We start from the raw sequence: 14,420 nt of genomic DNA on the forward strand, positions 1-14,420 counted from the left end.
TACATGACAATTTTCTTAAACTGCTTAAAAATTTCCAAGCCAGTCTTAAAATAGCTGTTTACTAAGGATTGAGGTAGGTCTACTAGACCAGGTTAGTCTTTTCAAAGTTTAATTGGTACACTTAATATGTAAATGGTACCAACAAGTGTAATGAGATGTATTTTAAACTTTAAAGTTTGGAACAACTTACATTCTGTTGCTTGGAATAATCTTGTGCCCTTCTCTGAACCAGGTCACTTGAGGTCTGGGGCAGCTGGTGATGGGCAGTAAGTTGAGTACAGCTGCATGTCCTTGAGAGACCATTTTTCTCTGATCTGTATCCATGAAATTTCCCATATCTGCAAAGAAAAATCAGACCTTTTAAGTTTCAGAAAATTCTTTTTTGAGGGGGCGGGAGGTCAAAGATGGAAATAACTATATTTTATTGCAAAGTCACCAATGTTGCTATAATTAAGCAGTAAGACCAGAGACGCGCAGTAATGCTGATGAGTGCAGACTGGGTGGTAAAGCGGAGCATGAGACAAAGCCATGTGCCTCCAAAGTACCCACGAAGTACATGAGTCAGCAGAACTTCAGGGTCTTTGTGTCGCTGCAACAATACAATGAAATGTTTGCAACCAATTTTAATATTGAAGTAAACTGTGGAAAAGCATCCTCATGCCACACGAAGCATTTTCCCAGAAATGATAATAAAATGATTTCAGACATCCCCCGGCTCCCAGATCTCTCCAGCTGGTTCTACCCAGGCACCCGCTGCTGTCCTGCTCAGTTTCTCCTTCTCTTTGTTTCTGGGGTGAATGCTCCCTAAAAGATCTTTTGGGAGAAATATTTAACCATTGATTCATTTTTAGAGGGTTCTCCAAACCCCATACTACTGACTTAATTTGGGGCAGGTAGGTTTTGTTCCAGTCTTTGTGCTACTGGATTACAACATTTAAAAAATGAGATCACAGGAAAAAACCCAGCCTTTAGAATGTGGGTATATGTGGCCAATTTTTAAATCAGTACCATTTAAAAGTTTTTAAAAATTTCCATATTATGATTAGCTACAGATATATGTATACACACACTGATATGGCATATATACTACAATTTTGTCTGAATGCATATAAATTTGGAACAGTCCATAAAAGATCTCTATTATCAACGGATTTGTGATTCAGAAGAAATTATTGACTATGTTACAAGCAGTGTTTAATGTCTAGGAAAAGATGAAACAAATGAAACAGATTAGGAAAATATGCACGGTTATTTTAAAGTAAGGTGAAATTTGTTATCAAAGAGAAGGAGAAAAGAGATAAAATCTAGCGCTAGAGGTAAAGAATAGAAACAAGGATATTACATTAAACAATTTATTAAATATAATAAATTCTAAGCTTATTCAAATATGTTTTGGGTATTGACCTTAATTTTTTATTTATGAATTATGTTTTCAATTATTCAATTGAATAAAAGTTCTGAATTATTCCGCAGACAGGTTTAGTTGAGTGACTTCACCACCACAGTTCAGAAAAATGTAAGCCTCCCTAGTAATTAAAACTACAACTAAACATGTATAGCAACAGCACCTTACCCAGTCACTAGTAATTACCGTAGAAAAGTAGAATAACTAGAAATTATTTTATTTTATACAGTAACACTGAAAACCACAAGCCTTAACTGGGGTCAAAATGACATATGAGAAAATATTGTCATCACTGGTTGACACAGCCCAATTTAGGAGCTTTTTAGAGTTCTCTAAATCTATTATAACATATTTATATGTAATTTAAAATTTCTTAACACTTTTTGTTTTCTTTTAAATGAAGAGACATTTTGGTAGTAAATTCAAAATATAATAAAGCCTACATGCCATTTTAGATGGACCCCACCCATCACAGATTTTGGACTAGGAAAGTATTAAATGTTTTGCATCAGCCAACTTCCCTCTCCACATCCTCCTAAAGACTACACCAAAATTCAAGGCCCCTGCATTCTGAGATCCCCTCCAGTTACTTTTAAAGGTTTCATTCTCCAAAATGGCCTGCCCAGTAGAGAATTAATTAATTCACTACAGCATTAATACATGCTATCCACGTACTTTTTGTTGTGCAGCTGAAGGATTTCTAAACAAATCACTGGAAAGAACTGAGTATGAATTGATAAAATTTTAACTAATTGGGTTTAATCTTTTATTTTAAAAATATCTGAACCTGGATAAGATAAAAGCTAAGAGCAGCTAACTCATAAAACAGAAGGCATCTTGTTCATTTTTTAAATCCTCAACAGAGCCTTACCTATTGAATTGAAAACAGTGGCATTTACCTCATTAGCCCCAGAACATCGTCAGACCAGCTGCATTAGCTATTTACTTCTCTCTCAACTGATCTTAGAAATTATACTATTCCAAATAGAACCCAAGATAGAAACTCAACTCCCACCATGGTTAAAGGTGATTTTGATTAGTGTTTTGTTATTTAACATTTGCAGATCTTTTCAGTGTTCACATACATGCGACTTGAACTTCTGATCTTCTTTGCAAGAGGGCTCCCATTCTGTTTCGAACCACACAGCGGTAAAACCCAGCATCCAGCCTCTGTAAAGATGGAATAACATACCTGCCAAACACCAAAAAGCAGTGTTAATGGTTCCGTACCTAGGCAGCCAGCCTTGGCATCTCATCTAGTATATTTTGGTATCTAGTACCAAAAATATTTAATTTTTGATAAACTAATATCTATGCAAGCCTTCCCTGACCGACACACTTACTGCAACTGCAATTTATTTGTGAGATTATTTAATTGCTATTTGTCTCTCCAACTAGGCTGTAAATATCACATGAAGCTAGTTCTGGAACTGTCTTGTTCACCATTGTACCCCTCTGCCATCACGTAGTATCAATAGATATCACTCAAAACCGCCTGAATGAATAAGAACTATTAAATAGCTAAAAATCATTACACGTAAACCAGACCTTTCAATGTTTTTTTAATAATTCTGTCTCTCAGAATTTCTAAAAATGATTTCTACAACTGGCAATGGTCTTAACATAATGTGTTGTGTCATTCCGCATCAAAGTTCAAACAATGCAGGATGAGACACAGGTGTCATTCAGGCAAAGCAAGCAGTGACATCAGGGCACAACTCCCCTCTCCAGTCCCCACAGCGAGCAGACATCTCCCAACACCATTTACACACTTTCCTTAGTTCACATATGGCTTGACACTAACTTTTAAAACTTTCTTGATTGGCTGAGAGGTTATTTCATTTGTATTTTCCATTCCTGCGACTGTAAGTAACCATCCCTCAAATCAATGCCTTTCTAACAACGTCAGCAAATTTTATAGGGGGGAAAAAGTAGCTAGAAGATACGGTTTCCATAAAAGTCCTGGTTTAGGTTTATGGTTAGTTTTATAATTCAGGATATTTTTAAATCCACGAACAAGCAGGAGGTACAACCGAGGACCACTTCATGTGAGTTCTGCAGCTCCGGAGCTCAAACCTTTCATGCTACCTAGAAGAGTGCATTTAATTGGTTTCTAAGCCATGTTCACTAAAAATCAAGAATAAGGCTTGATTTTCACACATGGGAGGGTGCCTATCCTAAGAAAGAATAAGAGAGCTAAAACCCAATCAAATAGGAGCCTACTTTCCAAAAAAAGAGAAAACACAGTGATGCTATCCTTTCTAAAAACATGTTCTGGTAATAGTTATCTTCAATTTAAAAATACTTCCTCTTACAAAGTATAATCAGAGAAACCTAAAAAAAAAAAAAAAATCAGGTTAAAGGCACCAAGTATGGTATGCTTTATTTGCTCAGCTCTTACACATACCTTAAAATCACTTATATTCAACTAATTGCTCATCTTTCTATTCAAGTATGTCCAATTAGTCAACTGGAAAAAGGAACTGATAGGCATAATTTTTAAGTGAATGAAACATTTGGACAACACAGGTAATTCAGTATTAAGCAAATATTAATCAGAGTGTGTTTACCCTCTGATAACCATCTTGAGATCTTACAGCAAGATTAATAAAATATTTTATGAAAAAATACTGCTGAATCTCAGTCTTCAAAATTTTATTCTATTCTGAGGAATGGTTTATCTCAAACAAAAAATTAATTAGTGAAGACGATCAGAACAATACCAAACTGAACACAAAGAGTCAACGCCATTTATTTAAATTACAAATCAAGACTAGACGGATGAGCAGCTTTGATTATTATACACTATGATTATAATTAGGAGGGGTTTTGAGATTAGGTTAAAACAAAGTCAATAAAAGTTTTCGGAAAAGAAATAACACGTTATTGGAGTACATATTTGAAAAACTACAAGAGCAGTTTTATCATTGCAAACTAACCACATTTATATGATTGTTATTCATTTCATTTTTCCTTTTTTGCAGTATCCTGAATAGATTTTATATTCTTATAAATTTCTATAGTAATCTTGTGTACTAATGCACAAAAACAGCACTGCTTTCAAACAACTGGGAGAACCAGATACAAAACTGAATATTAGGCATATGCTGTTTTGTACTGTCTCTTTAGCCTAATGTCTCACCAGGGAAAAGATATACAAAAAAGTGGCAAAGTACTCCACCTATTACAGGAATTCCTACACAAATTATGTTTACCCAACAGATGGGAATATTCATTGCAAGCCTATTGTTTATAAACACACATTTTTAAGCAGAGAAAGTTTCCTGGCTCCTTATAAGAAAGTATGATAAAATCCTAGCACCATATGCCACTAACATATAGAAAATGACTGCTCCTATTTCAAATAAGCACAGCTGGGAATGTTTGTATTCACTGTTTCAGGGCAGAATCTACTAGACTAACAGAACCTTTTCCAGGGCTAGTTCATTATCAGGAAGAGCAAATTAAAGAAAATCAAACACAAAACCACAACAAACCCCAGGGTTTAAACATTCACTTCTGCTACGTAGGAGAATACCTCAGCTCCAAACTGCCACTCGGAATGGGCAACAAGAGCAACCCTAGAATTTCTCCAAGAAGCAGTTTTAGGTCCATTTCCATCCGTGAACAATTGCTTGACTAGCCCTGCCTGGAGAGGATATCTGACATTTTTTGTGTGCCTAGGGTCTGCACCGTGTTCTTACATTCGGAGAATTCTCCACCATGAGTCCTGGTGGAGGCGGACCCCTACATCAGCAGGGCACAGGAATGAGATACCACAGGACCACTGCACACACATGCTCTGGGCTTTCAGATCTGGGGCTGGCAATGCACAGGAGCAGGGCTAAAGGAGAACCTGTCCAACAGCAGCAGCGGTGGGGCGCAATGGAGCCCCGGATCAGGGGAGCGGTGCAAGTGTCCAGTGCCCATAGGGGCAGTGGCTCAAGCAGTGGCAACCAGGGTGCAGCAGTACCAGCAGCAGGACCCTATGGGACTGGCTCTTGGGGCAATTTGGCTCTGATGGGCTCGCCTCCCTCTGTTCCTGCCCAATGTCCAGTCAGTCCAGTGACTGTAAGAGCAACCCAATGTCCAGGTGACAGCTTCCTTTTTTGTTTCAACGAGAGAGGGTTTGTTTGGCTTGTCCTAGAACTCCCCAGAATGTAGCCAAAATAATTTTGGTTGAAAAAGCTTCTGAAGTTACTAGGTACTCACCATGGTCACAGAAAAACCTAAATAATGCCTCACTGAATCATCTCTTTTTAAAAAATCATGGCTTCCCAGCTAACCACTAAGGATCATTAAGTGGTAAATAGTCCCCCAAAAACTGAGACTAATTAATCTTTTATAAGGAGTATTCCTGCCATGAGCCACTAAAATTTTAGAAAATGTCTGACAAAATACTATCTGCTTTGGAACAGTTACTGTTGAGCAGTTCTTCCCAACAAGAGTTAAATGCTCTAAGCACACAGGTCTACACAGACCTATCACAGTTCAGAATAACGAAACCACATCTTTGATATAGAAGAGAAAACCCACACTTCTCCCTCTAAGGTCAGTGGACACAACTCAATCCATGAGAAAGAATTTTCATACCCATTAAAATTAGATATAAGGTTTTTTTTCTTTTTGGGGGGGTCTACATTCATTTTATGCCACTCCAGACAAGACTATTCCCCACAGCTTTTTTAAAAATTAAAGTATGAAAATATCTATTCTGGTATGAAAGTATCTGGTATGAAAGTATCTAGTCTGCATGAAAATAAACAACCAAGTCCTATAATAAACTTTCATATCTTGGCCCAAAGCGCATTATTATCTTTAAAGTGAAAAAAGGTTTAAGAAAAAAAAACAAAAAAAACCAAAACTGAGCCATTTATATCCTTCTTGGAACTAATTCCTTTCTATTTGTGGAAACAAGATTACAAATAATTGTATTTTCAATTTTATTTTTATAAATTTCCTATATGAACATTTAAAATACAGCAACAGTCAAAAGTGGAATGAGTCCATAGCTGACTTTCGCCACAAGCAAAGAGTGAAATGAAAAATCCAGACTGAAACTTGTTAACAAAGAGACGGACACAAAATTTTGAAGGTGTGTCCAGCTCACTAATAGGTCTTAGACGTTAAGCAAATTGAGGGTTGTTTTGAATCCTTTCAAAAGAGTTACAGTAATCAGTATGAAGTTAAAGTAAACAGCATAATAAAGATAGAAGTTAGCCGATAGGAACATTATACTCGCTAAAGTTCTTTAATCTCTATTTCATTTACTGAAAATTCTGCATTAAGTTGAAAGAGGCAATGAACAGGTCCCTGCTGGGGATGGGCTAAGGAAGCATCTACGGAATCTGTCTGGGAATATAAATCTGGGGACCGTAAGCCCTCCAGGGACCAAGTGGATGCTGAGTATCCACATACCAGGAATAACTGCATTTAAATTTTATATTCACTTATAAACGCCAATTCAAAATTTCTAGAGTTAACATTGAAAAGTTCCTAAGAATCTTCTTCTGGGATTGTGGTTTATGTGATTTTCTCTAACAGTAACAATGTTTTGGGATCATTCATTCTTCATCCATTCCTACCTTCTATTATCAAACCAGGGACAGTCAAGGAGAAATTCACATTTTGGTAAACATGGACACATGACCGGAACTAGTCTGTCAGATCTGTCATTAGGAGACAATGCTCTCTCAAGTCAGTAAGAATGGAGTTTCAGAAAATCTTTGTGAAAGACAGAGATTGTTTTAGAGCTAAAAGTCCTTTATTCACCTCTGTTTACTTAATTCTTTATATTGCCAGGTTCTCTAGAGATATTTAAAAAAAAAAATCTAGAACCGTTATATGAAGGGCTAAAATATGAGGGGAAATGTTAGTTTCTACACAGTCAAAATGATCCACACCAAAACACAATGGAAAGAAGACCTAAGCTATTAAGTGTTGCAATATTAGCACAAGTGAATTAGAAACGTAAATGAGAAAGCTTTCACTTGTCTCATGGAAGCACTTGTCGACAATCATGTTACAGAGTTGTTTGGTCACTCTGGCTAAAGTAAAGTTCTCCACTTAGAACCCACAATGATCCTGAGATGAATGAGCCAAATGGAATCACTTCTTCAAATCCAAGTCATCTCCAGTAAGAACTTTTAAAAGTTCAATGCTACTCCGCTTCAGAAATTCTCCGGAAACAATCATATCTGCTATGACCACATGGAGTTGAAAAGACGGTCAATTAAAATCAGAAACAGGGGCTTCCCTGGTGGCGCAGTGGTTGAGAGTCTGCCTGCCAATGCAGGGCACACGGATTCGGGCCCTGGTCTGGGAAGATCCCACGTGCCGCGGAGCAACTGGGCCCGTGCGCCACAATTACTGAGCCTGTGCGTCTGGAGCCTGTGCTCCGCAACAAGAGAGGCCGCGATAGTGAGAGGCCCGCGCACCACGATGAAGAGTGGCCCCCGCTTGCCACAACTAGAGAAAGCCCTCGCACAGAAACGAAGACCCAACACAGCCATACATACATAAAAAAAGAATGTAAGCAGACAAGAATAGCATTAAAAAAAAAACAAACAAAACTGAGTAAAGAAGTCAGTCCCTAAAGACTACAGATTGTATAACTGTATTTATATGAAAATCTGGAATATGCAAAACTATAGAGACAAAAAAAAAAAAATCAGAAACAAACGATACGCAACTTTGTGGGAGAGATATAAGCATTGGGACACACCATATTAATATTAGAGATCAAAATCGAACAAGACAGCGCAGACTCATACCACTTTAATTAAGCCTTGGAAATCAATGTCAGATACTTCGACTAGGAATGAGATGAGAATAGTCCACCCACTTTCACCTGCCAAAGTTTATCTTCCCCTTCCTTACAAACAAATAGACAAAAGGACTGGATGCCTTAGGAATGAAAAATTCATTTGTTAATTCCAGGGCTCCTAAATATAACCATGTGATATAGAAGAAAGGCCAAAATTAGGTTGAAAGCTTTACACTAAGTGCCCAACCATTCACATCTTGGGCACTAGGAAATAAGAAAGTTACCCCAAGCCTTAAGCAGCTTGGAACTATAAGGGGTTCTACTGGGTTGGTTTGGCCAAAAGGTTCATTTGGTCACTATACCATGTGGGAGACAGCTGACATACTCAAAATATCCAAATGAAGCGTTGAAAATCATTTGCACCGGTTTGGTTATGTTAATCGCTTTGACGTTTGGGTTCCACATAAGTTAAGCAAAAAAAAACCTTCTTGACTGTATTTCCACGTGTGATTCTCTACTTAAAGGTAATGAAAACATTCCATTTTAAAAACAAATTGTGACGAGCGATGAAAAGTGGGTACCGTACAATACTGTGGAACAGAAGAGATCGTGGGGCAAGCAAAATGAACCACCACCAACCACACCAAAGGCCGGTCTTCATCCGAAGAAGGTGATGTTGTATGTATGGTGGCACTGGAAGGGAGTCCTCTATTACGAGCTCATTCCGGGAAACCTAACGATTAATGCCAACAAGGACTGATCCCAATTAGACCAACTGAAAGTGGTGCTTGACGAAAAGCGTCCAGAATCAGTCAACAGAAAACGCACAATCTTCCGTCAGGGTAATGCAAGACTGCTTGTTTCTCTGATGACCAGGCAAAAACTGTCACAGCTTGGCTGGGAAGTTCTCATTCATCTGCCGTATTCAGCAGACATTGCACCTTTGGATTTCCATTTATTTAGGTCTTTACAAAATTCTCTTAATGGAAAAACTTTCAATTCCCTGGAAGACTATAAAAGGTACCTGGAACAGTTCTTTGCTCAAAAAGATAGAAAGTTTTGGGAAGACGGAATTATGAAGCTGCCTGAAAAACGGGAGAAGGTAGTGGAACAAATGCGTGAATACGTTGTTCAATAAAGTTCTTGGTGAAAATGAAAAATGTGTCTTTTATTTTTACTTAAAAACTGAAGGCACTTTTTGGCCAACCCAATACTTATTTTAGTCAAAATGGGCAAGACGAGTTCATTTGAACCAAAATACAATCTGTTGTTGTTGTGAGCTGGGCAGCTCCCAGAAGACAGGACCAATGAAAAGTGAACCAGGAGAAAAGAATGACTGTAAACAAGGTTAGGAAAACTGAAGTTCAACAACCTGGGGAACTCAGCCCTTTGTGGGGAGATGTAGGTGGGAGTCGCACTCAGTTTGGCTGGTTGATGAAGAAACCAACTGGTTATGTTTCACTTAAGAAAAGGGTTCTCAATTAAATGGACCTTGCCTGATGAGTAGGGGCCTCAGCAGATTCAAAACAAAACAAAATATAAAAACAGGTACAGGAGTCTAATTCATGGCTTAGTGATGAAGTTCTGTCTCAGGGTCTCAAGCCTAAAGGATACGGCCAAGGGATCAATCTGGGAAAGTCTGACATGGCAGTAATACTGAGTTTTCATACGAACATGTCCATTTATTTATTTAGGTCTTCTTTTATTTCCTTAGGCAACGCTTTATAGTTTTTAGTGTAAAAATGTTGCAAATTCCATGTCAGGTTTATCTCTAAGATTTTTGAAGATATTTAAAAAATATATTTATAAGATAGTTTTAATAAAAATTATAAATTTTAATAAATTGCAGATTATTCTTTCCTAGTATACAGAAATATAACGGATTTTTGTATGCTCATCTTGCATCCTGTAACACTGCTAAACACATAAATTTTAGCAGCTTTTTAAAGATAATATCACATTTTCTGCAACCATGTAACCCTCAATAAAATACATTTTTACATCTTCTCTTACAATCTAGATGCTTTTTATTTCTTTTTCTTATTGCACTGGCTGGTAACTCCATTATTGGGATCTGTTGAGCTTCTTGCATTGATGAATTTGTAGTTTTCATCAAATGTAAAACTTTTTCAGTATTATTTGTTCAAATAATTTTCCACCCCTGCCTCCTTTGGGATTCCAGTTATACATATATTAGGCCATTTGATGTTGTCCTGTAATTCACTAATGGTCTTTTCATTGTGTTTGATTTCTTTTTTTTCCTATCCACCTTTCATTTTGAAGAGTTATATTGCTATATTTTAAAGTTTACTAATATTTTCTTCTGCAATGTCTAATCTGCTAGTCCCATCCAATGTGTTTTTCATCTCAGACATTACAGGTTTCATCTGATCACATGGAATACAGTTACGATGTTTCAACGCACTTCTCTGCTAATTCTAACATCTGTGTCAGCTTTGGTTTGGTTTCAATTGATTGATTTTTCTCATTTTGGGTCACGCTTTCCTTCTTCTTTACATGCCTGATAATCTCTGATTGGATTCTAGACATTGTAAATTTTGGTGCTGGATATTTTTGTACTCCTATAAATATTTCTGAGCTTTCTTCTCCAGTGCTGCAAAGATACCTGGAAATGGTTTGATCCTTTCTGGTCTTGCTTTTAAGATTTCTTAGGCAGGACCAGAGCTGTGTTTGGTCCGGGGTTAGTAACCCCCACTACAGACCCAGGACACTTCTGTGTACCCTATCCAATAACCCCATGGATTACAAGGTTTTTCAGTCTGGCTGCTGAGAAGAGGCACTGAACCCCACGCTGTGTGAACCTGGGGAACTACTGCCTCCACTTTTTGGGTCCCTGGGCAGTCTCCTTACATGAATGTGCTGGTGAATAATCTGCTAAATACTAGACAAAGAACCTCTGAGGATCTCCAGAGTTCACCCTCTACACAGCTCTCTCCTCTCCATTACTCTGCCTTGATCTCTCTGAACTCTCAGCTCCCTTCACCGCAGGGATCCCTCCAGGTTTCACCTGTGTTCTCCCTCTCTGTGCCACAGCCTGGAAATTCTCTCAGGGCAGTGAGCCGAGCAATCACAGGGCTCACCTTGTTGGTTTTCCATCTCTCAGCCATCACACCTTCGGTTGCCTGATGTCCAGTATCTTGAAAACAATTATTCCATATACTTTGTCCAGTGTTATGGTTGTTTAGATTACCTATCTAGAATTCTCCTTCAACTCTCTCAGTGAGGTTTTCTATTTTTCTGCATGTTCTACTCATTTCTTATAAAGATTATTCCCAGGTATTTAATAAATTTTACTGATATTGTAGAATTTTCGTTCTTTTATAGGACATAAGAAAAAGTAAATTTTCCCTTAACCATTCCTATTTTTTTACTGAAATAAAAAGATAAATATCCATCAAATTTCTACTGTTTATACTGTAACAGAAATTGAACCAGAGGCAGATCATGTAAGGAGACTATTTAGAGTATCCAATTATTCCTCCTGCTGGAACGAGTATTGTGCCTAGCACTAGAAATTTTGGGCATATATATTTTTTGAATATAATTACAAAATATTTTTTATCCCATAGTAGAAAAAATAATTTACAGTAAATATTTTCTGGGGAAAAAAAATGGATACAAATCTGCCTATGACACTTAAGCAACTTTGCTTAATTACTGAACTACTCTCATTTTCCCAGTGTAGCCATCTGTGCCTAAACATGGATATAAGCATCACTATGAACAATACAACATGTGAAACTTACTAAAATTCATTGTTCAGTTTATAACACAAGCAACAAAGAAAATGTTATTTTTAGTCAAAGATGGAAAAGCTGAATTTATATTAAATATTTGCTTTTTTTAGGGTTAGCACTTTCATAACTGATACCAAAGGGTGGAGTTAGGAAACAGCTACCGTTTTTATAGAGTATGTTTTCCAATTTGAGACTTACAGCAGCCTCGTGAAGGTTAACATATGACAGCTGAAGGTGCTTATTGGAAGGAAGCAGATGAAAGAGTAATTTGAAAAAATAGCGTAAGATTTTTAGACAGGTTTTACATCTTGAAAAAAATGATGACAAAATACAATGGATCCTTGATAACCCATCTCAGTGTCTGAAGCCCTCAGTGAACAGAATATAATTTATCACGTCTAACCTAAACCTAAATTTTGCTTCAGAATAACCCATATCTTCCTAACGAGTTTCTGGTGAAATGGTAGTGAAGCATCTACCCTGTTTTAATGGTGCATATATAACGAACCACCTTCTCAATCCTGCTTCAATCAAGCAACAATGCTTTGTCTTCTTGAGGACTATCCAGGGTGTGTCAGGTTAACAGGTAAATTAGCTGGTGCGAAGAGCAATGCAAAAAAGAGCTCAATCTCCTCGCATATTTTTAAGTTGACACCAAAATTTTTCTGTCATATAGAAGTTTAAATAGTTGCATATACAATAATGGCATAGTATATGTTTTGGCATTTTAAAATAAAACTGTCACACACTGTTTTAAATGTATCCAATGGAAGTTAATATAATGATTTTGATATCCACACTTTCTATTGCTTAAAAATGAACTGACAGAGCTTTCATACTGTTTCTTTTTACTCTTTGAACTTGAGTATTAAATCCATTTATCCCACAGAATTTTATTCTAATGTAACATTTTTCTATGCCTGAAAGATACTTATTATTTATTACCCAACATACTTCTCTGAAATAAAAATATACAAATAAATGGTAATTTAAAAAGAATTTCCTTTTGTCAAAATAGTCTAAGCACTTAAAAAAAATTTCATCTGGACTACTTGTGCATTGTAATTATTATTACCACACAGCTAATGAAAACAACATCAATGTATTACGAATTTTGAAAAATAATTATTAAACATTAAAAACTTAGAAAGGAGATATGTCTCTTGAAAGTGGCTGTTTATTTAATTACTTCACATTTTATTGAATGGAAAGTTATTTACTATAAGAATGAACAGAATTGGATAGAAATTTACTACAAAAAGAAAAGAAGGTATTGACCACATATTTGCATACAGTTAATTTAAATCTAATGAGTACACGAAGACATAGACAAGTAGAGAAGAGGCTGATGCGTACCAGCAAGCAAAACACACTGAAGTAATAAAAATGAATATGGATTTAGAATATCAAATGATATCTTTTTGCAAAAGTTAACGAAAGTGTCTTCCGAATGAATGAGAAAATATAAAGCACAAACGTTCCTATAGTGCATGGTCCTTCTACATCAGGAGGGCACATTGATCTGATGAAAGTAAACAGAACTTTTCAGCCCCTCCTCGTTGAGATCTATCACTGAAGCCTCCCCGAGCTCTTTTCACTTCTGGATAGGTGAAACGAAGACAAGTGTGTTTCAGAGAAGAGTATTTCTCAAAGGGCTTTTTATTTCTAACAAATCTTGAAAATTCTAATTCTATTATGTGTAAGTGTGTACACCACAGAGTGCTACACTAAGCTTGCAGCCTGGATAAAACAAGGTGCCTTGCCTGCGGTAATTCCTGCAGATGTTTCTCTGCTTTGTTCTCATAAACGTTCCTTGAGGCACAATATATACTTCGATGATGGATGGAGAATGGAAAAGGGAAGGTTGTTCACAAAAAAATGGTACAGCTCTTGCTGACCACCTATACATCTGAATTAAGAAAACCCCAAGACTGGTCAAAAGATCCCATTTCTAGTGTCATACTCTGTCCTTAAAAGTAGTACGTACAGAGTGAAGGCAAGGAGCTCTTCTATGGGATGTTTAAAAGAGGCTTCTTCGAGCCCAATATTTTAAACTGGGCTTGTCTTGCACCCTGAAGGTGTGGTTTCACAGAAGACTCACTGGGAAAGGTGTGTCCTTCTTTTGTGAAGTGGAAGAAATAACGCAAAGCAGGTATGAAAAGGGAACTGGCAGGTGCCAACACAGAGGCACGTTCTCAGGTAGCTCAATTTCAGAAAACATGCATGTAGAAACTGAAGATCTAGAAAACTATTCCTTTGCCACTCTCCATGGCATATACCCCAGTTTTAAGACCACTGTTATAGATCACCCACATCACTACTTCTTTTTATGAGGAAAAAAAATATGGATTCTTTTGAAACCTCACTTCCTTTCTCCTGGGGCATATGAAATATGGTATCATTTAATTTTTATGAGAACCCTCTAAGGTGGGTTTTATTATACCCATTTTACAGATGGGAGAAGTAAGATCAAGCTGGTTAGATAACTTGT

The 14,420-nt window shown here is 37.0% G+C and overlaps 1 protein-coding gene across 3 annotated transcripts in view; it reads right to left on the reverse strand.

Moving 5' to 3' along the window:
* Positions 1 to 14,420, reverse strand: part of SDK1 (sidekick cell adhesion molecule 1) — a 539,173-nt gene that overhangs the window by 522,695 nt on the left and 2,058 nt on the right. For all 3 annotated transcript variants that reach the window (XM_068566067.1, XM_068566068.1, XM_068566066.1), the window contains exons 2-3: positions 2,491 to 2,597; positions 191 to 338 (exon numbers count right to left, since the gene is read on the reverse strand). In XM_068566067.1, coding sequence (XP_068422168.1) covers positions 191 to 338; positions 2,491 to 2,597 — 255 coding nt within the window. The remainder of the gene's footprint in view (positions 1 to 190; positions 339 to 2,490; positions 2,598 to 14,420) is intronic.

Source organism: Eschrichtius robustus, chromosome 16, assembly GCF_028021215.1.
Source record: "Eschrichtius robustus isolate mEscRob2 chromosome 16, mEscRob2.pri, whole genome shotgun sequence".
NCBI classification, from domain to species: Eukaryota; Metazoa; Chordata; class Mammalia; order Artiodactyla; family Eschrichtiidae; genus Eschrichtius; species Eschrichtius robustus.